The sequence below is a fragment of the Dermacentor silvarum genome, chromosome 6, assembly GCF_013339745.2.
Source record: "Dermacentor silvarum isolate Dsil-2018 chromosome 6, BIME_Dsil_1.4, whole genome shotgun sequence".
Taxonomy (NCBI): domain Eukaryota; kingdom Metazoa; phylum Arthropoda; class Arachnida; order Ixodida; family Ixodidae; genus Dermacentor; species Dermacentor silvarum.
The window spans coordinates 99,258,405-99,283,937 of NC_051159.1; the positions used below are offsets into that span (position 1 = coordinate 99,258,405).

The 25,533-nt window shown below is 41.9% G+C and overlaps 2 protein-coding genes across 2 annotated transcripts in view; both read left to right on the forward strand.

Moving 5' to 3' along the window:
* Positions 1 to 9,055: 9,055 nt before the first annotated feature.
* On the forward strand, positions 9,056 to 17,990 carry LOC119455763 (SAC3 domain-containing protein 1-like). The gene is made up of 8 exons (XM_037717221.2): positions 9,056 to 9,435; positions 9,526 to 9,588; positions 12,421 to 12,549; positions 13,193 to 13,357; positions 13,593 to 13,799; positions 15,369 to 15,509; positions 16,955 to 17,141; positions 17,769 to 17,990. The coding sequence occupies exons 1-8, from the start codon at positions 9,293 to 9,295 to the stop codon at positions 17,871 to 17,873; spliced, it is 1,140 nt and encodes a 379-aa protein (XP_037573149.1). The 5' UTR covers positions 9,056 to 9,292; the 3' UTR covers positions 17,874 to 17,990.
* Positions 17,991 to 19,171: 1,181 nt separating this feature from the next.
* Positions 19,172 to 25,533, forward strand: part of LOC119455762 (polyamine-transporting ATPase 13A3-like) — a 41,010-nt gene continuing 34,648 nt past the window's right edge. The window contains 3 exon segments of the mRNA XM_037717220.2: positions 19,172 to 19,416; positions 20,758 to 20,925; positions 23,251 to 23,390. Of these exon segments, the coding sequence (XP_037573148.1) occupies positions 19,366 to 19,416; positions 20,758 to 20,925; positions 23,251 to 23,390 (359 nt within the window). The 5' untranslated portion in view covers positions 19,172 to 19,365.

Here is a 25,533-nt window from a genome sequence, read left to right on the forward strand (position 1 = left end):
TTTGCGTTTAAAAATTTCAGGAGCAATGACCATCCGAACTTTAGTCACTGAATTATTGATCTCTTTGCGCTCTGTTGTTTCTTGCATAAAGTTTCTTACAAAAAAATTACTAGATAGAACTCTAAAGCTAGTGTCGATGGAAGCTGCAAACACAGCGGTTCAGCCAGCATCGGAATGATGGTCAATACTACGAAGTTGATTGTTTTGCAGTGTTGCCAGGTCCGACGAGGCGGCGTAGCCAAAAGCTAGAGAAGTTGTAGCCAAACAGAAAAAAAGTGCAAAATATTTCGTAGCCAAATATAGCCATTTTTATTTGCAATTTTATTTGTGTATACATTTTCACATTCGACTATGCCAATCCTTTTTTTGCACAACCCGTCGTAACAAAATGTCCGTGCCGCCGTGACGGTCGGCCCTTTACATCAACAACAGCGACATCATGCTTGCACAGAACACTTTTTGGTTGGCCCCGGAAGCTCTTAAGTTCCAGCGAATCGCTGCAGAGAGCGAATAAGTGCTTTTATTTTATGACAGATAGTACTAAGTTATTATTTTTAGGTATTTACAGTAATATTAACTACGAACTCTGCTTTTTAGCTGTCGTGGACACAAAATAGTGTTCAGCGTCATCGATCTCTCACGTTATCTCTGCCTACGGCGTAGAAGTTCAGCTGTCCAGCGATCTGCGACGGCGACGTGTTCACGGCTTCTTTTTTGATGAGCTAAAACAAGTCTTTCGCGCTATGATATCTCGCGTTATTTGTCTCATCGTCCTATCTTGTTTTCTGTTTTTTTTTTTTTTTTTTCTGCTTAATCCGGGCCAAGCTCAATTAGCTTGGTCTGCGCGACTCTCGCGCGTCCCCTGATGTTTTCTCCGCATAGCTCGCGTCTCTGTAGTCCGGCTTCTCCGCGTGGCTAAGCGCCGGAGGCGGTTGTAGTGGTTGCGGCGCATTACTAGAGATGGCGCTAGTCTCGCTATCCGGTCGCGGTGAGTCGGACTTCCTTGATGTGAATGTTCTATTAGCAGTAATTCGGCTAGCATGTATTAGTGTATGAAAGGTGCAATAAATGCCCTTTTGATTGTTAGCATTACTGTGTTGTCGTTCCTTTGTCCCAAGAGCCTGTGTGAGACCCCACATGTTCTATGCAATGTTGACAACAGAATGCAGCCATGGCAGGTGATGTGTTGTCTTTCTACTACGATTCCTTTTCGCTTCAGAACATAAGTGGGTCCCACAAAGCTTTCTTTGGCATATCAAACTATTGGATTTCTGGCAGTTATTGCCCTTTTACAGCGAAGCTGTTAAGGGCTTGTAGTGTCCATGAATAGCACCTTTTGTAATGTAGGAAGGCAACCCTGGTAGAGAGCAGGGGAGCCCGGGAGCTTCCAAGATGGCTGCGATGTAGCAGAAATAAACCCGTGGGCGTTCCCGACACAAGCGGTCGTAATCAGTCTTATTACTCCACCTACGGCACGTTACAGGGCTCAGTCTCCAATGGTCGTGTACGCGTGTAGAAAAAAAAAATCACCGCATATCCACGAAGTGAATGATGATGAGTGGGCGAAGCACCGGGGGATCCTTCGGGCACGGCCACTGGATATAAAAAATAAAAAAAAAAAGTGCGGAGTGCCGCGTGCATCGAAAACGATGTGATCCGCCGCGGCGCCACACGTCGGGGGCTGTTGTGTGGCATCGGTATTGACCCTTTTCGCGGCGATCCCGTGGGCGCTGCCATGTTTGATCACGTGGTGACGCGTCCATTGCTTGCCTCAACTGCCTCCGTTGCCTCCTCGTTTACAATGGAAGTGTATGACGCCGGCGCGGCTTAGAAAACCTCTGTTTTTCGGAGATATCGTAGACGGTGACTAGGTGAATGACACGAAGCTTTGATCACAGCTTCAGAGAACATGCAAAACGCTTTCGGAGCTTATTAAGCTATGTCCAAACGGCGCAAGCAGCGTACATGGTGCTTGTTCTAAAAGCGGGGCTAAATATGTATTCCAAGCTATCCAAACATTCCGATTATGAATTCAGTCAGGATTAGTGTGTTTTGCTCTTTGTTCTTTATTCGGCAAATATTTTGATGCAGTGGCTTGTCAGTTTCTGACTCAGTGAAGTTCCTCGGTGCGGCCACTATCTGATTATTTTCTGCCTAATCGCTCGCGGGTGCGCTCAGTTCCAATAAATTTGTTCTTGCTGCGCACAAGGCTTGCAACGTAGCTGTTTTGTACATTGTAATACCTTGTAGCAAATATATATTACAGCTAGTAACTCGCTTACTCTTGTGGACCGTCAAGAAAAACTCAGCTTCGACCATTCGTGCGCCATAGGTGTAGTCCGTCATCAATTGTGCGTATACAGTGCGCATATATTCAAGTGTGCGCCCATTCACTTATTCTTGATACGTCGGCGATAGAGTGGCCGTAAGTTTTCCTGCCATTGGGACACATGTGTATAGATAACGTGCGCGAAACTTACTATGACAGGAAGCGGCGCTACGCCCTTTGTCATTGTTTAACGAGTGGTACTCACTCTTTCCGACGTTCTGGGGAATGAAGCCCTTTCTTTGAAGGTTAGCGATACAAGGCTGGCGGATGAGCAAATTTCTGTATCCTCGAGGAAAGCCGTACATCACGAAGTGCCGGTAACACGTTCGGACAGTTGCAGCAGCGGTCCGCGAACTTGGTCACACAGATTCATTCTATTCCTTAACATGCCAGTCACTATTTTTCCAGCCAACTACTGCACGTGTCTTCAATCCACATGATTCAATCTAGAGTGATTAGAGCAAAGTGTGTTAGCGAAAACTCAGTTGCATTTCCGAGAGCTGATCGAACAGAAGCAAGGTATGTAGAAGCGGTAATGGTTTCGTATTCGTGCGCGGTCGCTGAGGAGAGGCATGGCGCACCGACGTGAGCGCCATCTCGTTTCTCTAAAACAAACTGCTCCGCGACCGCTGGATAAAACAAAGGACCTTTTTTGTTTATCCAGCGGCCGTGGTATAGCAAATGCGTCAGGAACGCGCTTGGAACGCCGTCGCGCGTGCAAGCCGGTGCGTTCGATCGCCGATGACTAGCGCCGTCCGGCCCAGCCAAGCGGCCGGCAATGCAACTACGGCTGTCACATTCACTCCCATTGCAACGTGCCCGAAATGCCCGAAACGTGCCCGACGCGGCAGGCCGCACTTTTTTTTTTTTTTATCCAGCGGCCGCGATTCGGGTAATCGTGAATCCCCCGTACATGCGAGGGCGCGGGAAGCGCCGGCAAAACGCCGGAAGCGTTCTCTACCTGAGGTTGGTGGCGCCGATGCTCGGTTCAAGCGCGAGCTTTGCGAGCCCTCAGCTCCGGGTCCGCTTGCCGGCGTTGCCGTACTGCTGCAGCTTTGCGAGCCCTCAGGTCCGGGTCCGCATGCCGGCGTTGCCGTGCTGCTGCAGCTTCGCGAGCCCTCAGCTCCGGGTCCGCTTGCCGGCGTTGCCGTTTTGGTGCAGCTTCCCGCGTCCTAGACTCCGGGTCCGCTTGTTGTCTGCGTCGCCGTGCTGTAGCAGCTTTGCGAGCCCTCGACTCCGCTTGCAGTTGAGCCGCCACTCTCGCCTTTTCATCCATAGCGGGCGCGCCGTTATCAGAAGCGACCGTTATCATCCGTGTCTACAGTGGCTAGAATTCTAGCCACTGTACCGTGGCTGAAGAATGAAAGAGAGCACGCGTCGGGAACGAACGCCTCTATAAAAAGTAGCGACACTCTCCTCCTCCGCCTTCCCTCCTCCTCGTTTCTCCTCTCTTTCACGCTCCTTTTTCGACCGTTGCGCCGCCTACACCGCTTGAAACACGTGCACTTGTTTATCTTTCACCGCTGATCAGATTCGACGATCGCCGACTGTGTTCGTCGCTATCGTCGTGCTCCTCGCCAGTCGGTAGACGCTTTACAGGCGAAAATGGCGATGGAGCGTGATCGTAAACAAACGCAGCCAGCACCCGGGGGCTCGACGGTCCACGTGATGCCATTAGGCCAATACCGACGCGGCGTCGGCCTCGGACAGGGTGTGCGAGGAGGCGGCGGCATTCTTCAAAGCGTGACGCTACTTTTTATATATAGGGGCTTTACGCCCTTGTGCACCGCAGCGCCCCTAGCGGACTCCATGCAAACCAGAGCTACGGACGACGAGGGGGGGACAAGGCTCGGCCCTAGGGTGCTTCGCCCCTATAGCTCTCATTGGCCGTATGCTGCATGTGCGAGGGAAAGCGCACGGCGGAGAGCAAACGCGACTTCTTCCGTCGCGCGAATTGCCGTGGGGGGACGGAAGGGAGGGAGGGCGACGTTTAGCCGCGGCACCAAATGCGTATCTTGCGACCGGGCGCAAGGGGAACTGGCGACTCAATCACAGTCTGAGAAGATTTAACATAAAAGGCATGCGCTGCCGGTGTTTTGTTTCATGACATTTGTTTATGGGCTGTCATTCTCAAAATTCTTAGGAGCTGTATAAACGGGGACATGTAGCAGCACCAGCAACGCGCAGAACTGTTGTCGACGGAGGCGTTTTGCACGCGTTCGCACCGAACGCGCTCGGCGTTGGTGACTTAATTGTTTGCCATACACCCTATGGCGGTGTACCGTAGCTACCATAAGGCCATGGTCCCTTTGGTCACTAAATAAATGAAAGTCACCGGATCATATATGATTATCATTCTTTTATAGTTCAAATAACCAATTACGCCATCACATCTTGGTAGTAATAATTGGAAATACAGAATTCCCACCATAGTACAGCTTCGCTGGTCTTTCATATCTCCACCCCCAGTGGAAGGGCTGACAGTTTTTCTTTTTTATATTTATGTGAATATATATATGGCCATCTCTGTATACACACGATGTTTACTTTCACAGTGAGCTGTGTTTTTATTCTAACAACTTCAAAACAAAATTTTGACCTTATTCCTTGTTTGTTCTTGCAAATTTCTAGTGTTTCGCTCTAAATAATCACTTAGCTCGTTACTTGCCTGGTGCATCCTAGGAAGTCGTCCTATGCACGCCTCGCTTCTGTAAATGTATCTGGTTTCGGCGCCTGTTGGTAGATAACAGCACAAATTCAACTGGTTGTTTCGGAGCACTTTGGCAGTGCTACAGAAGTGTAGGAACTTTAAAGCAGTATTATTATAACAAGGTGCACTGTCGCCATCCGAACTACAGCGTAGTTGCTGTTTTGCATGAACTTGGTAAGGCTCTCTGAAACAATCTGTGAATGTGCTGTAACAATTCAGGCGAGCAAGACAACCAATATTGCAGTTTTTATTGAACAATTTGGACCGAAAAATACAAATTGTTGGGAAATTTGAATGAAAACAAAGCAGCACAATGTGCAAAATATTACACGAAAGTATAATGGCAATTCACTGTAGATTTCCTGAAGAAAAAAAAAAGTGCCACTAGTTGCTTGCATAGTGGTGGCCATTATTCTGTAAATATGTACTGCGCAACATAATCTGAACTGACGTTGCACAACTGTACGTGCGCCTGCCGGCGTAGTAGCATTGAAGAACCATGTGCCAGTGTGTGGAGTGGGCCGAACGGCGCTCTGCCGCTGAGGCGCCGCGTGTGGAAAAATAGTGCTAGGGCGCTGCGAGCGAACTGGATTGGGGCGGAGACGCGCTCCGCGGCATATTCAACGTACTTTCGCTGTAGGCGCCGAGGCCGATTGCGCATAGTACGCTCTTAAAATAGCGCTTTATTTCAACTGCAAATGTATGTTTAAACCATTTTGCCAAACATATATATTTGAGGCATGGATTATACAACGCGACGTCTTCAATTTTGCTGTCGTTGTCAAGCGCGTCGTCTGCTAGCGATGGCGCTTTCGCTACGCGGACGCTGACGGCCGCCCAGTTTTTCTCTCGGAACCTCTGTGCAGTACATTTTTTAATGGTTTAGTTGCTTCGGTGCGCCCATGACTCTTGACGGCCGGTGCCAAATGTAGTTTTAGCCAGGTGAACTGCTGTTTTTACCACTGTCCTCTAAAAGTAACTGGTATCTCCGCACCATGAAGGCTACGTAAGAAAATTCTTCTTGTTGGTGGATATTGATCAGGGCCAATGATCGAAGAAAACAATATTAGAGTGAAATAAACCAGATTTATTAACTGCGTGGCGCGAAGAATGACCAATGTATTTCTAGGTAATTAAATCAAAGGGTATATAGACATATATATTTACGATATATATAGGTAAGGGAAAAATTAACAAATATTCTAAATGCAATAATTGAAATGAAAAAAAGAGAACTCGCGACCGGAATAAGCGCACGTGTTTGCAGTAACAAACACACTTATTAGTGAATACTGGAAATAAAAAAACTCTCATTCGCAGCAATAATATGCATAGCAGGCAAAACCATCTTATATATATATATATATATATATATATATATATATATATATGTGTGTGTGTGTGTGTGTGTGTGTGTGTGTGTGTGTGTGTGTGTGTGTGTGTGTGTGTGTGTGTGTGTGTGTGTGTGTGTGTGTGTGTGTGTGTGTGTGTGTGTGTGTGTGTGTGTGTGTGTGTGTGTGTGTGTGTGTGTGTGTGTGTGTGTGTGTGTGTGTGTGTGTGCAAGTGTTATTGATATACTGTACGACACCGAATAGTAATTTCCGTTCGAATGTAACGCATGACAGCACTATTGAAATCTCAAAGGTGAGTGACTGCATGCAAGTGAGGACTGTTATTCCGAATGATTTTGCTGCCGGAGAGTCGTGGCAGTTGCGTAGAGGCGCAGTTCCTGAGAGAATTAACAGGCGGGTGTTAATAAGTCCAGCTTAACAAGTTCCTAGCTCTCATTCAATATACACGCCCCGTTTTGGGGCAGCCTGTAAATCTGCAAACTTGATTCAGACAAGGAAAACTTTCTTTGACAGTGTCACCATGTTTGCAACCCATTAAAACTGGGTGCCCCATGTGGTACGTACACTTATCTTCTTCAACGAACGCAACAGATCTGCACATATCTCTGCGTGTATGTGAGACATGCCGTTCCTTTAATTGTTTCATTAGGGTAGTTATGATAGTGCACCGGATAACTGAACGCAGCCGTTTATAATATACAAGCTGCAGAGTTGAGTGGTATTTTTTATATATTTGGGAACGGCATTACATTTATGCATGCATGCATAAATGTATAATGCCGTTACAAAATGTATGACCGATCAACTCTGCAGCTTGTATATTATAAACATGATATATAGGATAAGCGTAACATGTTTTTCTCGGAAATCAGACTCGAGAGTAATTTATGTTGTTTACACCCCCAGAAATAAGCCGAAGAACGCAGCCACCTGCTTTTTTCTTTTTTTAATATAGGCAAATTCTTTGGTTTTACGTGACAAAAGCACGATATGATTATGAGGCGCCGGTTTTAGTTTTTGCCACCTGGGGTTCTTTAAAGCGCACCTAAATAGAAGTACACGAGTCTTTTTTCCATTTCGTTCCCACCTGGATTGAACCCGCGAGCTCCAGTTTAGCAGCGCAAAGCGGTATCCACGATATAAGCACTAATTAGGCTACCGCGCAGGCTTTCTTTCTTTTTTTTTTTTCTTTAAAAAAAAATATGGTGTTTTACGTGCCAAAACCAGTTCTGATTATGAGGCACGCCGTAGTGGAGGACTCCGGAAATTTCGACCACCTGGGGTTCTTTAACGTGCACCTAAATCTAAGTACACGGGTGTTTTCGCATTTCGCCCCCATCGAAATGCGGCCGCCGTGGCCGGGATTCGATCCCGCGACCTTGTGCTCAGCAGCCCAACACCATAGCCACTGAGCAACCACAGCGGGTCTTTTTTTTTTTTTCTTTTTTGAAGTATCGACTGTAAAAAAAAAAATTCCACGTACGGCTTACGGCCAAAGATTAGCATATAGAATGGCTAACTATAAAACCGTTTTTGGCGCTCGAGGTCCGACTGCAATAAATAACCCCGTACCAATTACTCCGCATTCTGTTAAGCGAGAAAGGCGGAAACTTGAATGGAATGTTGCACTGCAGTTTACTCTTTTTTTTTTTTAATCTATATCAATGCTTCCCGTAAATGTACAAGGCGCCGGATGGGGCAGATATGCTTTACTTCTTTGAAGCGGCAAGCAGGAAGGTTACATATGTTGCTTCGTCTGCGTTTCGCAAGACCTACTGATAGAAAACTATATGTGAAACAATACACACGAGAGATACATGCTGCTTGAAGAACGAGAAAAGTATTTTTTCTCCAAAGGGAACCATACAATAACACAGTAGAATGAAAGCCGACACTGCGGCCGCAGTGCACGCGCAATCATCGAGCGGCATTAGAAAATAATAAAAAATAAATAAATAAAAGAAAGAAAAGGAATTTATTCTTAAGGCATAACTACATGTCATATGCAATTATGAACACCATTTGATTGGTTTGAACGCAAATACCAGCGCGCGAAGTTGTACGAATGACCCTGCCAGCACTTTCCAACGGCGCGACCTTGATGCGGCCCAATGATGATGATGATGATGATGATGATGATGATGATGTAGTAGCGGCCAGCCCCTTTGTAACGGGTGGACACACGCAATGTCCTGGCCTGGAGGGTTTAAATAAATAAATAGATAAATAAATAAAAATAATCTACTCTACTCTAAAAAATCTACTTCGACCGCAGCGCCGCCCCAGTATTTTTCCACGTCGGGCGCCTCACTGCAAAGCATGCGCCGCCCCAGCCGCTCGTCCCACTCGACCATATTCTAGTACACTCTACAGTTCATAGGAGGCAAGTATAGGAGGCTATGGCCAGTTAGATCAAGTAGCCACTGTAGATCAAGCATGCTTTGCTCTGTAACGCGACATCATTTATTTCAGACGGAGACAGGCACGCGCATACATAACGAAAGTCATTTTTTTTCAAGCGATTTGTGGAAATATAAGTTTAATAACAAATAGCTAACAAGAACATTGATATTTTACTCACGCAAGCTATGTCAACGCCTCCTATATAGGAGGCGTTGGCTATGTGCGTCCGTCGTATCTGTTAATAGCCAACAATAGTCGGTTATTTTCAACAGTTTCGATTTCATTCTAGCGCCTCAAAGCGGGTGGCGTTTCTCGCTTCCACCTTTGAGATATCTTTGTGTTTTAATCCTTGTCGAGCCGGCTCTATGTTCCCGCTCAACTCGTGAAGTGATGATCTCGCGAAGTATTGTATACTTCCGTGGAGGAGAAAGCTGGCCCTAGTCCTTCCGAGCCCTGCTTTCACTTTTTTGTAGCAGCGCGTGCGTTTGTTTAGGCAGCATGCGAGCCCGCAGGGGCAGAGGCCGTACGGGCGACAGATTCGACCGACATCAAACTGGACGTGGTGATGCGACCGATGCTCCGCGACATACAGCTGTCATAGGGACGTGTCAGGATATGTGCCCGCCGCGAGAGCGCCAGTGGTGAGAGCTCGCTGTTGCACTTCGGGTGTTCGGCATCCCGAGTGGTTACTCGTCTTTGAACATATGTTCACGTGCAATTTTGCGTTTCAGGCGTGAAAAAGAGCGCCTCCTCCACCCTTTCGAGATCGTCGAAGGCACCGAAAGTGATGTACGGTACGACGCATGATGATCATCTCACTACGATGCCAATTTCTGCCGGCCTTGTTCCAGGTGTTTATTGCAGCGGCAGCATAGGATATGCTAAAGCAAAGAATGAAAAATGCAACACCACGTAACTATAGAAGTGATTATAAAAGGTGTGCAACAAATGCAACTGAATATGCTGCTTTGACATATATATATATATATATATATATATATATATATATATATATATATATATATATATATATATATATATATATATTATATATATATATATATATAATATGTCACTTCACTGTAAGCAGTTTCACTTCTGCGTGATATTTCTTTGTTGCCTGCAGCAAGTCTTTATGTAGTGGTCCAAACGGCAAGTCCAAAGCACACATAACAGAAACAAATACGCCATCAGTGTAAGCACATCAGCAAGATGACCAGGTAAATTAACAAGCAGATAGCACTTTCAAAACAAGCCCAAAAATTAATCGCTACAACTTGTCCAGAAATAACCAAAAATATGACAAAAATTTTTTCTCCAGGGAATCTGTTTTTAGACCTGGCAGGTTTCAAATAAATGAATGCTTTGTGCATTATTGTTACTGAATTTATTAAAATATGGCATAAGCTAATATGGCACAAGGGGGGGGGGGGGGGGAACTGAGCCAATGAGGAGCAGGCTTTTGCTTCTTGTATGCTTGATGTCTGCTTATTCGCATACCTTTGAAACATTCAAGATAAAGCACTGAGAACACTTAAAGAAAGTATTGTAAAGTGCACCACGTGAACACAATTCTGTGGCAGCTGGCTGTCTACAATGTCCTTCAATGAAAGCTAAACCACTTACTGATGTGAGAACTGCCTGGTTTGTCTTGTCCTTTATGTACAAAAATTAGGGGTGTTCGAATATTGAAATTTCCAAATCAAATATGGATATTTCAGAAAAATAACACCCGAACATTGTATCTAATATTGAATAATTTCTTATTTATAAACAAAGTGAAATATAAATTGTTTATGTAGAGGTTGTTTGGTGAAAAAATTAAGCTTATATACATTTTTGACACCTACATTATGTAATACCATTTGGAAACAAACCTCCTGACAACGAAGGAGTTTGAAAATGAGAAACAACTGCTTTTCGTTGACTAGCTAGGGCACCACGACAATTGCAGTAATGGGACAAGGGAACAGCACATCGCCATCCTAGAGTGTTTTGTTCGTTGAATCGTTGAAGAAAAGAAGTGGGATACTCCAGCACCGTACATTGTTTTTAAGGGATGCAAATATATAATGAGACTGGCCATATAAATCAACACAGCAAATTCGTATATAGGCAGCCTAACAGTAAGCAGTTCCTATTGGCTGACTGGAAATGATAGAGCTGAGTTATCTGTCCCACCTGATAGCTCAGGAACTGGTGCCTCTACGTAGCAACCACAGCTCTCCTGCAGCAGAATCATTCTGAACAGTTCGCACTCCATCACTCACTCTTCCTCGAGATTCCAATAAGTCTTGTTATCCCTTATTTATTTATTTAAAAATACCTTACAGGCCCCTAGAGGCATTGTGTAAGGGGGGAGACTACAATCAAAGATAACTTATACAATAATTAGAATACACATGAGAATACATATACAAAAAATATCGGGTTAGAAATGCGTTAATATACAGTAATATAATGTTACAGTATGTACAAGGAACAAACCAAACGCTTTTAGAAGTGACAGCTCATTCAAAAACAAAATTTCACACAGCAAAACATAATCAATATAATTACAGAACGAGCAAGACATAGACTATAAGAAAACAGTATTTAATGCATAGTTGAAATGAATATTTTGCAATTTCTAATAATTAATTTTCAAATCGAATAGCAGAGACCATTCAATTCGTATTCAAAACTTCAAATATTCACACACGTCTAAAAAGTACTTTTTGTTCTTTCGCATTTTTTGCATTTTCTGTTACTACAGATAACCAGCTTGAGCAAGAAGGCATATGGCCATCGCAAAGCTCCATTTTACCCCCCCTATTAGCCTTGAAAAAGCCAAGTCCACTTGTCAAAACGTTGGCTCCTGCTCTTACCTTGTTCTCATCTTGCTCACCCCCCTATTACTGTATCTTATTCAGCAACTTATTTCCAAGTTCTATGGTTTACAAATCTACCAAAGCTAGCACACTCACAAACCCAGTTTATTGTGGAGCTGCGCCCCTGTAATCTGGTGGCTTGCACTGATTTCGTGGCTGCTGTCTTGGACCAGGCAAAATTTAGTCAGCTTACCTTCAGCTTATCTCTAGTAGCTATGTGGAAGATGTGAACAGTTCCCAAAAATGGTGTCTTTGATGCCACTTGCAATCCATCAGTTCTATTACTGATCTGTATGTATGAAACCAACTTCAGCCATTAAGTTTTTTTGCTCCTTCTGAGGCTGTCATTCATTGTTATGTAACCTTTAAAGCTATTTTACTACAGAGGGCAATAGAACAGACAAACTCGTGTGAAATAGTTTTCCAGGCTAGGTGATAATACTGACTACTCATATTTCAGACCCTCTATGTTTGAATAGATTACATGCAAAATATTAGTGATATTCACACGTTTTGATGTGTAAATCAACGAAAATGATAAGGCAGCAAATTTGTCTAGAAGACACTTTCGAGTGGTACAATCTGTAGGAAAACTGGTTCTTGTTCTTGCTCTTTATTTATTACCACACTGTGAGGCCTTCTTATCTTGCAGTCGTCAAATCTTTTACATACCAGTGCCAGTTTGTGGGATTAATATTTGCACTTCCACCAAATGGCCTGAGGTCCAGTGAACTTGATAAGGAACATTATTCGCAGGCCGAAGGCTGACAGAAACAAGGTCATCAAGCAATTCTCCAGGTCGGCTGCTGGACAAAGAGAGGCCACTCCTGATGAATTGAGGCCACCACAAGTTTTGCTCATGACAACAGCATACTTAATGCGCACGTGAGCTTTACATTTTATATACATTGCATACCATGCATCCATTAACAATCTATACATGTGTGTATATACAGATCCTTGAAATAGCCACACCTTTTCTTTGAGATCTTGTGCAATAACTCATGCTGCAGTTATTATGTGGATAAAGACAAAAAAAAAAAGATGTTTTAGGTGAATAGCTTTTCCATAGTGTAAGCCAATCATCTTCAGAAAATTAAACCACCATGTAGACTTGTATGTGCTGACTCATATAGACACGTCTTTGACTAATAGTGCAATACCACACGCATCAGCAAACTCACCGCTAATTTCCTTCTTTCCTTCCCTCCTCTACCTGTCATCTTCTTGTTCCCCTTTCCCATTCCCCCGGTGTAGGGTAGCCAGCCAGGCGTTATTCTGGTTAACCTCCCTGCCTTTTGTTTTCTTTCCTTCCTTCCTTCCTTCCTCATACAGACTTCGTAACATAGGCAAGCACAAAATGCTTTGATGTACAAATGTATGTGTGTGCATGTGTGTTTGCATGTGCATATGCATGCATGCAGAAAAACACATGAAATGAACACTTCTTGACAACCAAAGAATTTTGCTGAAAATTGTACTGTCAAAAGTGCATTTAGTGTTTAAATGCAGTTATTTCACGTTGCAGGATTGCCCCGTTGTGCAGTGGTGACAGTTGGGCTGACACATACCACTTTGTGTGGGACAGATTGTGGGCTGTGCGCCAGGACATGACCATCCAGGATCTGAACGGTGGCGAGTGCATCGAAATTCTTGAACAGGCTGTGCGTTTTTACGTCTATTCGGCCTTCAGGTACCTCAAAATACAATTATTGCCATGTTACCCATAATAGAGCAGTACCAACGTTATGTTGGTCATCGAATGGAAGTTAAGCTCTTGAGCTTTGATATGTTGAACACACTTGACTGGCTATTCCATGGCTTATTATTATGTGACCTGCCTCTGAATAATGCATGGTCGTCACAAGTGTCAGCAGTCATATCAAGCATTGATTCACATAGACCTCTAAATGTTCATCTGTGTGCAGGTGCTTCGAGGAAGATGTGAATGCCTTTGATCCTCACATCAACAGTCAGCACCTACAGGAGTGTTTAAAACGTCTCTTAATTCAATACCAACAGTCCACTGTAGGCCAATACGGGAACAGACCAGAAATGGAAGCCATCTACATTCTTCACAACCTGGGATCATTTGAAGCTCTAGCTCATGCATTGACCCTTCCAAAGGAAATTAGGTGAGATGAGGGAGAGAGGGAAACATAATATTTATTAGTCCCATAAGAACTAAGGCCTCAGTCCGGGCATCCTTTGTAGGTTCATGATTCCTGGCTCAGCACATTCTTGATGTGTACCAGATGCAGCCGCCACATCTTTTGAAATGTTCATGGGGGAGTGGTCCACTCCTCCCAGCTGCCAGGAAGCTTGTTTGGTCGTAGTTTAGAAAGTAGGGTATTGTGTTTCTGAAGATGGAGTTATCGCGTTTTTCTAGATGGGCACATTGCAAGACTTTGAGTATAAGGAGCTTGATATAACAGTGATGAACAAAAAAATGAGTGGCACTACTGTAATCAAAGCACAAGTGCACATGCTTCATTCTTTATAGTTTATTTGCCTTAAGAGAGAGAGAAAATGATTTAATGAAAGGCAGGGAGGTTAACCAGGACTGAGCCCAGTTGGCTACCCTACACTGGGGGCAGGGAAAAGGGGAGAGAGAGATTAAGAGAAGAATAGAAAGTCTGCTGTTGATATCGCCGACGTAGCAACAGATCTCTGTTCTATCACTGATGATCAATCAGTCCGGATCATAGACGGTCACTCAGTCCTGTAGTTTTCAAAAATCGCAGCAGCGCTTTAAGATTTTAAACATTACAGGGGACACGGGTGTGTTGCAAACATTATCACATTATTGTAAAATAAAAACATAGAAACAGAATTAAGTACACCTAATGTAACACCATGCTGGCATGTATTTTTGAAAATGAGAACAACAAAAAAAGTGAAAACTATGTTTGATAAAACAAGATTCACTTCTTACACCCTTCAATGCTGTAAAGTTGCGAGTTGCTATTCAATATCAATGTCTATCGGCTCACCAATGGCATTGAATACAATGAACACACCCACCCACATGCTTACTCATGACATATCTTGCACGAGAGAAATATGGATCCTAACTTGTGGTAAGAAACTTCAGCACACGTGTATATAGACCAGATCATTCGAGGGCATGAAATTTTAAATTGAAGCTCAGAGTGGAAACATTATATGATAACACATACTACATTTGATTACATCAGAATGTGATAAAGTGAACTGGTCATCTTTGTACAGTAGCCTTGAAATACCTCTGAGCATGCACTAAGACAATGCAACACGCTGATTAACATGTTAACATCAAGAGTGTTCTAACTTATGTGTACCAGTTCATCAATTGAACTTATGCTGGTACTTTATTATTTCCTCAGTGACTGCTTACTTATACAGCTGTTAAAAATTGCGATTCTTGTTGGATGATTTCCACTGATGAATGAAAACCTGTTTTCCTAGCCCCTCCCCCTCCAGAGATAAAGGACACTGCTTACTTTTTCTTTTTTTTACATCTTCCACTGAAGCTTTCAGCCAGTTATTCAAACTTTGCTGCTTGAGTCTCTAGTACTGCTCTTTTCTACTAGTTATCAGCAGGTTGTATTTGTGCCACAGATGTCATCGGGTGAATGTTTGTCCGATGCCTGCATGTTTAATTTGATGTCTGCACATCGAGTGCTTGAGAGTTGTCATGTCTTGTTTATTTTGCTCTTTGGCAGAAATCATAATTTGGTCAAGATTTCTCTGGACACAAGCCTAGCACACAGGAAAGGAAACTTTATCAGAGCCCTGAAAAACTACAAGAGCCTTCCCCCTCTTCTAGCTTGCGCTTTGCACTCACATTTGGAGCTTATTCGAAGGCAAGTGTTCACTGATGCAAATGCTGTTCGTTTGACCTGAATAGCTTTTCACTGGCACCAGCTATTTGTAGGGATGTCAGCAATGGCAGAAAATTCAGTTGTTTATGTCACGCAATTCAGTGCACAGGTTTTAAGACTGTCTGTGGAAGTGGCCCACGGTATTACCACAGGGATTGCTGTTTCTGGCGGAGAAACTGGAAAGAATGCACAGGCGTGCTAAAATGCGTCGCGAATGTCGCGCAAGGGTGATGAAAAAGAGAAGCATGTTTTGTGACGCACCCAGAGCTTGGCTAGTGTTGGAGATCAGCACTTGCTGATGGCGTAAAGGGCATTGCGACCAAGGCGAAGCAGCTACATTAAATGTCTGGAAACATTAAATGTATTCCAAGCACAGAGTGTAGTGTATGCATGAAAAGGGTGTAAAGGTATGGGTGTTTTCAAAAGAAAGAGCAGCCTTCATCCTAGGGGACGGACAAGGCCTCCAGACAAGAGAGACAGCACGTCACCTCCTGGTGTCTATTCGTCTATTCCAAAGAAGTTACTAGCTCGCGACCAGCACTCGCTCCTCCCAAACTTCTTTTTCCTTTTTATTTTTGTTTTTATTTTTTTTTTCTGTTGGGAAACACCATATGTTTCTGCAAAGGGGCCTTAAAGCTTTAGGAATGTGTTTCCAGTACCTTATTTTGCAGATCATGTGGCAGATATTTTTTCCTTTTTTTAAAATAATTTCTGCGTTATGTGTATGCATGTACAGGGTTATCTAATGAGGTGGGGAGGAGGCATAATTTACTGTCCCGCGGAAAACACAGAATAGACATACAGAGGTGGACGCCACATAGTACTCACTTACTACCAGGTTGTAAGTCAGCTCTGGCCTTCTCCGGACTTCCTTCACTGGCCTGCCTTTGCTCCATAGCAGGCAGCTGAGAAGTGAGCAGATGTTAAGCAGAGCTGCTCTGTAGAATACTTGACCAGAACTAAAATGACCAGGGGATCGTGTTAACTATTATTCGCCTTTATATTCACTAGCATGTGTTGCACTATTCAAAACTGCTGTTCTTTCCCGTCCATGGGTGTGTTCTGTCGGGCCACAGAGCAGCAAAACAAATTTGTCCCCTCCCTCAGTGAGCTAGCTCTCAAGGGTTTTGACCCTACTAGACTACGTTAAACGCGCTTTAAATTAATTTGCATTGCAATGAAAAATTAATTGCTGTAATTTTGCATAGTTAAAAAATTTTTGAGAGCAAATATTTAGCAAACTTCAGAGCGACTCAAATTCTCAATTCAGTGTTCACTTTTCTTCCTCTTTTAAAATGAAAGTGGACTAGCTGTTCGTGTTCTCAAACTGACCTCTATGACTATTGTTGTCATTATAGCGTGCTGGCAGGTTAAGGTATCTGCAGTTATTGTAATCTAAGTATGTTGTGTTGTATTTATTACCACAGAACAGCGCTGCAGGTTATGACAGTGGCATTCAGTTCCCAGAACTGCAAGTTCCCTCTGTCCATGTTGGGCCACTGGCTTTGTTGCTCTGACCACACTGCAAGGGAAATGTGCCTTCTCTACCAGCTACCTGTCCAAGATTCCGAAGTCAAGTTTCTCAAAGGTCGTGGAGATTTCACATTAAAACAAGTGAGGACTTTTGTACATCTTAGCTCCAGGAGTTGGGAACGATGCATCCTAGTGCTTGCTGTGATATTCACATTCAGATAGTATGCCAGCCACTTACAATTTGCCACAAGTGCATTGGCTTTGGCTTACCCTTTAGTAATTCACCTCTAGACCTTCCTTCTCTCATGCTGGCACTATTCACTGTGAAGGCAGACAAATTATATAACGAAGTAGCGTATATAATGAAGTAATTTTGGCTCCCTCTTTAACTTTCTTATAGTGAGGTTTTATTGTAATTTATAAGCGTGTTCAGCGTGTTTTACTATGTTTACAAATGCTATCATTCAAAGAGCCTATCATGTTCAATCTCCTGTTTGGTTGGCCGTACATTGTGGCACCACTGCTCTGCCTCTAGAGAACCACTGTGTGCAACTGAATGTTATGGGGTTATTGCTAAACTACACTTTGGATGTGGTAAAAATATGCTATTAACTTGGTAGCAGGCCACCGGGACTTTGTGGTGAATGCGTCGAGTTAGGTGAACATGTGAACATACCAGTCCTGTTTACTTCCTCTTCCTTGTATTTTGAGCATGTTCTCAGTTCACGTTAGACGTTACTAATCAGTTATATTTTTATTGATTTTCAGCTTAAAAAGCACCAGGATTCGGCCCTCATGAAGGTCTTGTCAGCAAGTGACATTGGCACTTTGCTCTGTCCTGATGACAAAAGACAGCCAAGCCAAGTGAGGTGACAACAAATGACCACAGTATGTGTTACAGAGACATGCTTCACTGTTTTGAAAGCCAGAGCAAGAACTTCACTAATTTATTTACGCATCACAATAAATATGCTCATATTCATAAACCGATCTGTTGCCTTGTCTATTTCTTGGAATATTTCTTGCAGCTAACTTCTAGTGATAATGTAACAGGTGCCCTAATATACTGACTTTATTCATTGTAACAAAGACACACTAATTCATTCTTACACACACACAAATAATTTATTTCTTTCCCTCTTTCTCCACTTGCTGTAGACAAACCAGAATGGGTAAGCTATAATTAAATATTGTTTAGCATGGCTAGTTTAGTAATTGATATACTGTATGACGAATGCGGATGCAATTAATTTCCTCTCACCTGCAGTTGACTTTTCTTGTAGGGCTCGGGTTCTATGATTGACTGCATTCTTATCTCTTGCTCTCGAGGAAAGAATGTGCTAAGAGGCAACCTAAATGTACAAGCTTGGGAGATAAGAATGCTTGCCAAGATTACAACCAGATAAGTGCTTGGGCGTCGCCGCTTGCAATGTGTGGCAGTAAGGCAGTACAGCATGCATGCTTTTGGACAGCAGCAAACTGGAACAATGTGCTCATCGTAGACTAATCAAGTAAGCTGCTAATAGTGCTAACCACTGAGCTACTACAGTTAACAAGTGCTTTATAAAAGCCATGGAGTTACAGGAGCAGATATTTCATGAACTGTTTCTGTTTTTTGCTTTCCTTGTTAAATGCATTTTTAGTAAAAAATTGTTAGTAGCATCAGTAAGGCACAAAGAACTTGGGAGTTCCTTGAAGAGCTCATGGTCATTCATAGCCTCTCCTATGATCCAGACTTCAACAGATATCCAAATGAGGAAAAAAATCTCATTCGCAATACAGTCACTGAAGCATGTAGTGCAGTGCTGGTCAATATTGTAATTTTGAATAATGTTTTATAGCACCTTTTGCAGGCATTTTTGATGAGTTAGTCATTATACAAAAAAAGGCATCAGTGCAAACCATATTGTAATATGTTAGTGCCAAGAACACAAATGCATTATTGAACAGCAGAAGGTTAGAAATCTCGGAGGAAAGACTGCTGTTATACAATACAAACAAGAATATTCTTTAGTGTGTGTCGGCCATTTAAAGTTTGTCTGATATCTAGACAAGTTGCTTCTTAGTTCTTGTTATTTTTTCTGCACATTTATATCTTATTGGGCAGCCTGTGGGGAAATGTAGACAAGAATTGAAGGAGGGTAGGAAGAAGTAGGGGGGGGGGGGGGGGTGAAGTTGTTAAACGAGGCACAAAGGCCACGTTGCCGGCTCTATAGTGGCTTCACTTCATTCTATGAGGCCACTTATGCTTGCTTTCTTGAACCCTATTCACTGTCCGCAAGCGTCGACTGTTGCCATTCGGAAAGACTGTTTGCCTGGAAAAGGAGGCTAAGTGTAGTGCTCCGGTGCTCACCAAAACACTACCATGGGCAAAGTCAGTGCTTACAAGATTAACATGGGCTACGATGATGAAATGGTAAGCTTTTTTCTTGTGTTTTGATGTCATTTCCGTACTAGAAATTTCCTGTCTGATTAATTCATTCTGATCAAAGGCTTCATGCAGAATTGTATTTGTGGGAAATAGTCCCCCTTAATTAAGTGTCTGGCAATGGTACACATTCCCGGGTAGTTCGTACGTTTTGCTGATGGGTGTATTTAGTCTTTGCCATGTGTATAAGCTTTGTGGTGACTGTAGAAAATTTGAGCATTATGCTGGCATATGTATAACTGGAAGTTTTTACCTTTTACTTTAGTTTGAGCATGTTTGTTAAAGCTGGTAGTAAGTTGAAAGCTATAATGGCTTGCACTTTTGGTTAGCACTTTTTTTTGCGTACTTTGTAACCTTTATGCAGCAGCAAAATGTTAAGGTGTTTTCAGACATTGGAAGACCTTTTTTTTTTTTACTGGAGCTTTGAAAATTGATCCTTGATCAAATTATCTCGACTGTCAGAACCACAGACATCCAAGTTAAATGGGGTAATCTGTTCGTCATTAACGAAGCAGATGGGTTTCTGCAGGTGCTACTGTGAAAAAGGACTGGTGAAACGATTATATCTGCTTCAGAATAAAAAGTTTCACAAATGATACACTAATATACGTAATATAAATAATATACGTAATAATATAATTATATACACTAATATAAATACACACATTGCATTAATGAAGGATTTAGTGCTACTTCTTTACTGTGCACTTCGCTCTGCCTCTACAACTTTGTACTGTACTCTATTCTGCAACTTTGCAATCATCATTGCAGCAGCCGGCATATCATCCAAGAGACAAGCACTTCATTTTCTTTTTTTTACCTCATTTCCAATTAATCTCACTTTTTTATAATCGCCTGTTTTAACTGCCACATAATGTACTGCTAATAAAATACTGCACTTGTGACATAGCTGGCATTTAGGCAGAACTATTTCTACTTAGCAGTAGAGTTGCGATCTGGGTCAGTTGGTACATATTCTTGAGTATTAAACCAGTCAAAAGACGAACGACAGAGGGGAGTGTATGGAGTGTGCCAGTCGTTGTGTGTGCCACATCTCTTCTGTGTCATTCATCTTTTGTCTGGTTTAATACTCAAGAATATTTCTGCTTAAGTTGAGATCTTTTGTGAATGTGAGTGCATGTGTAACAGGAGCTAATGAACATGGCTGACTTTATCAATATACAGCTTAACCACTTACTAGCTTGAAATTTTCTGAGTCTGAACTGATTAATTAGAATGCTAACTTGAATTTGCCTTGTTTTTCATTATTTTGACCAACATGCTAGCTAAAAAAATGTGTCATTGGTTTCTTTCTTTTTTTTTCTCCAGACATTAGAAGGCTATAAGTGGTCTCTCAGAAAGGCTCTAGCTGGCTGGACTATGATCATTCTGGCTGCCGGTATTCCTCTAATACTCAGCTCCTGGAAACGAAGTATTTTGCTCAAGCTTACACATGTATTGTGTCATCCTGATGAGGCACAGAAGGTGCTGCTGAAAGTAAGGCCAGCATTTATTTGGGAAGTGTGTTCGTGGATGACTTGGAAATGCACCACAAAAGTGGACATGCTGCATTAAAAGCTTGATATATATATATATATATATATATATATATATATATATATATGCACACAAATGGAACGAACGAATGTGCAGAAATGTTTATTATTTACCAATGATCGAAAAGGCAGTCTCAAGAGTAATAAATGTTTCATACTGTTAGCTTCTCAAAGGATAAAACACACAGAAAAGAATATTTATTCACACGACGATCAGCACACAGCCACTTGCTACTGCCACACTCACCACGCACCTGCTTGTCTTCGTGTTCTTCTACTCCTGTTCAGCTAACAATTCCAATCAGCTAACAAATTCCAACAGTATGTTCATTTGTTCCTTTTGAGTGCCTTAAAACAACTGGATCCGAAGATACATTCACTCAGTACGTATATATATAAGTCCCCAGAGTTAGTTAAGTTCCGTGTAATGTGAACAATAATTGATTGACAGTAGTGCAATGGCTAAGTAATGGGCGTCAGTTGAAGTAAAACAAAGCACCAGTGTAAAACACAACCATAATAATAAATATGTATGCATATCAAAAAGCTCAAGGAATGGAGAAATGTATGCATGCAGTAGGTAACACAATGTTTTAAAAAATAGAACAGCACAAACTTAACAATTGCAAAATGCATACTAGCAATAAAAAGCTAACTCATAATGAAACACCACTGCTGAACAGTGCATTTAAAAGGTTACTTAATTAAAAAAAGTTGCCGCAGTTTCACCTGAAAGGCGAAGCATCAATTGCGACAGCAAATTTGTAGAGAGCTATACGGAGTAATGATATTAGCTTTATCAGCTGTATAAACTTGGACATGCAGCAGCACCGGCAACACGCAGAACTGTTGTCGACACCGTCGGCGTTTTGTCCGCGTTCGCTCAAAATGCGTGCGGCGTTGGTTACTGTTGCCGGAGCCTCTGATATAAATAGGCACTTGGTGCCGCAGCTAAACGTCACCTCCCTTCCCTCCCCCTCCCACCCCCTCCCCCACGGCCTCTCGCGCGTCGGTAGAAGGCGCGTTTGCTCTTCATATATGGTGATTGTAAAGGAGGAAAGAGATGCCTACTTCTGCAGCCCTTAAGGGAGCACGGCGCAGAACGCGCGTTTGTTCTCCGCCGTGCGTTCATTCCCCGTAAAAGCGCGCGCCCCTCGCGCTCTTTCACTCGCACATACAGCGTTCGGCACGCGGCGCCGATTTCATCTCCATTGACGTCATACGGAACCTCACGGCGACGGCGACGCCGACGGCAGAAATCTGCTTTTGAGTGTCCATATAATTGCTATCGCAATAAAATTTAAATTTAAATAAGGTTACATTTAATTTTAGAGGTGTCTTGGATGTTACTGTGGTTTAAGAATTGTTTTATTAGAATGTTAGATAAGCTAATTCATAAATTGAGCCTTAAATATATTCAAATTCATAGTTCTTATGAAATGAATTATTACATACAGACAGACCTATTCATTAATGATTTTGGGATGGACACTTGTCCACACATCTTTATAATTGTGGATGCATGTTGCTTGTTTCCGATTGCACCTTACAAATACCAGCACTTACAGCACCTGCAAACACTAGCGCTCACAAATAGTTCAAGCACACAAGTGAGATCATTTGAGGCTGTGTAAGGCAAGGGCGTTACAAAACAGATTCTGTTTTAGTTTTTAATAAACAAATTATTTTGATATAGCAAAATAGAATTTAGGATGAATTGGGCTGTAGCATTAACTATTAAGGTGTTCCATATATGAATGTCGGATTTCAAATTGGTTTTATTGATGAACAGTTATGCTGTGCGTGTAGATTCCTTACCTTGTCATTATGTAATTGTGCTAACACTTCTAGAACCCATATACAGTTGATTATTTTTAGGATAAATGTTTAAGAGTAAAAGTAATTCATCTCATTAAATGTATGGCATAGTAAAACCTAGGAAAATCTGTAGTTTTTGTGTTTCATTCTCATAAGCAGAGGGAAGGAACAGTAGTACTTTTAACACATTGTTTTCTGCCCATGATTTCAGTTCAGCTTCCTGACAATATTAAAGTTGTCTATAAACTGGACCTAGGGATGCTAAAAAAAATTTTGCAATCTCTTTTGTTGCGCAATATGATGGTTTCTTGCAAATATTTGGGAAACTGCATTGTTGTATGGTGAAAAGCTTTGGTTAGTTTTTCTCTCTAGCTGTATTCTACAAGATCACTTATAATTGTTTCTTATTAATAACATTCTCCTGACTTATGTACAACCAATCTTGCAGGACAAGTACTCTCAAGAGTTCATTGAAACAGTTTTCCAAAGCAGCAGATCACTGAAAGATGGCTGCAATTACTGCTTCTTTCACAACAAGCGTATCAAGTACATCTGGAAAACAGACCTTCAGCGCTTCATGAAGCTTGAGTATGATGGACCTTGTAGATTGCTTATACCTGACATCTCTGTGCATTTGAGACACTGCGTTCATTCTTGTGTGCTCCCTTGAGCACACAGGGATGAACACGTCTTGTTCATGTGTCCTGAGCTTGAAACAAAGTGCAGGATATGATATTTCTAATAGTTCTACTGAAAGAAAATAACTTTTCATCCACTTCTCATCAACGGAGAAAATAATCTTGTGTTCCACATCACAGTTTATAAGTTTTTAGAAAAGTATGGGTTTTTACACGAGTGCTGGGGGTATATTGTCTTCATAACATCTCTATTATTGTCTAATTTACATCTCTATTATTGTCTAATTTTGACCCCACTTTTGGGTTCAGAATTCTAGCCGTAGTTACCTTGCTCCATAAAAACTAACATAGCTAACGTTCTAAAGAAACGAGACAGGAAAGTGCACATGGAGCATTATAAATCATTACAATGTGGCAGGCATAACTTAAATGTGAGAATATGCAAAAATTAAGCCAATACACATTGCTGTCACGAACTAAACTATAAAAAAACCAAGTGCAAGAAAGTAAGCTTTTTTTATCATTTAGTGATAGCCTCTGTTTATACAATGTTGGCATCTTAAAAATTTCATTCTTGCGCTGCCCACATGTCACATGGGCACAGGTGGTCCAGTAAAACTTGTCCCGCTGAACCTAGCGCAATTGTTCGTAGCATTACTGGAACCTTTTGTCCAGTAATGCTTATTGCTTCAGATATTGCTTCAGAATAATGTTCTTAAAAAAAGGAAATGAGGGATTACCATCAGTGAAGAACCAGGTTTACAACATCACTATAATATGGTAGTAATCTATGAATATATTACAACATTGCAGCGACAAGACTGATGTGGAAAAAAAGAAGGAGGTATCTAAGCACATGTTTTAGTGAATCCATCTAGATGGAGAAAGCGCATGCAGATCTAAATGACATGCATTGCAGTAATTGAGAGTATGATAGTTTTTGTTTGTTTATTAACAGCAATAGAATGATGTGTGCATTGGATGCAAACATACAAATAAAGGCCCTGTAGCTAAAGGATGAATGGGGCTCTCTTGTAATTGGCACATAAATAATATGCTGCAGGAGCAATTTCATATAATACTGCAGTGCCACAGAATTTGATTAACAGAAAATGGTACAGTAGTAAATTCATCCTGCCTACCCTTTTTAAGATAGCAACAAAAAAGTTGTTTAATGAATACATAGGCCGGGCCCGTAGCCAGGGAGGGGGGGGGGGGGGGGCTGTAGGCCAACCCCCCCCCCCCCCCCCCTCTGATAACACTGTTTTATTTTTCATAATGAAATCTATTGAGACGAATCGTCTGTATAAAATATTATACCATTAAGAAGAATAATCTCAAAACTAAAAATATCAAACTATCAATAAAATAGTATTTAAAAAGTCACATTTACATACTGGAATTTTTTACGAAAATAATTACTGAAAAATAGGTGCTTTCCTCAAATAGTCAAGGCCTTTAGCAAGTGGGCCCCGAAAACAATTTCCTGGCTACGGGCCTGACATAGGCTAATAAAATATCAAGCTAAAAGAAAAATCTGAGAGCAGCACAGGAAGAAAGGCATTCAGAATAGCATGAAGCAAAAGTTAAGTTCACGAAAGCAGTACTGCTAAGAGCAAAAGAAATTTCAAAATAAAGAATTATTGCAATAGACCATGCAAATAATGTAATGGACCAGCAGATACAAGAATATTGCTGCAAAAGCTGATGAAATGCAATATACTTCAGATGAAATGGCTTGAATATGTGTGACTGAAGAGAATTCATAAATAAAGATAAAGATAGAACACTCTTAATAGTAGAGGGCAAGCTATTGTGAAATTTTATCACAGGAAACACACTTCTTTGTTTGCCATAATTTGTGTGTGCTTTTGGAAGTAAGAAATTATTTTGGAATAAAAATATTGTGTTATTTGCATTAGTGAGCTGCTGCGTGTAAGTATGTCGTACATAAGACTGGGATTTTTTTACCAATTGGTAAGTAAGGGTATCTATTTTAAACCTAAACGATTTGTTTACGGGAAGAATGTGAAGATTGTGAAAAATCTGGCTCACAAGTGTGTTATAGGGACTGCAAGTAATGATACTAAGCG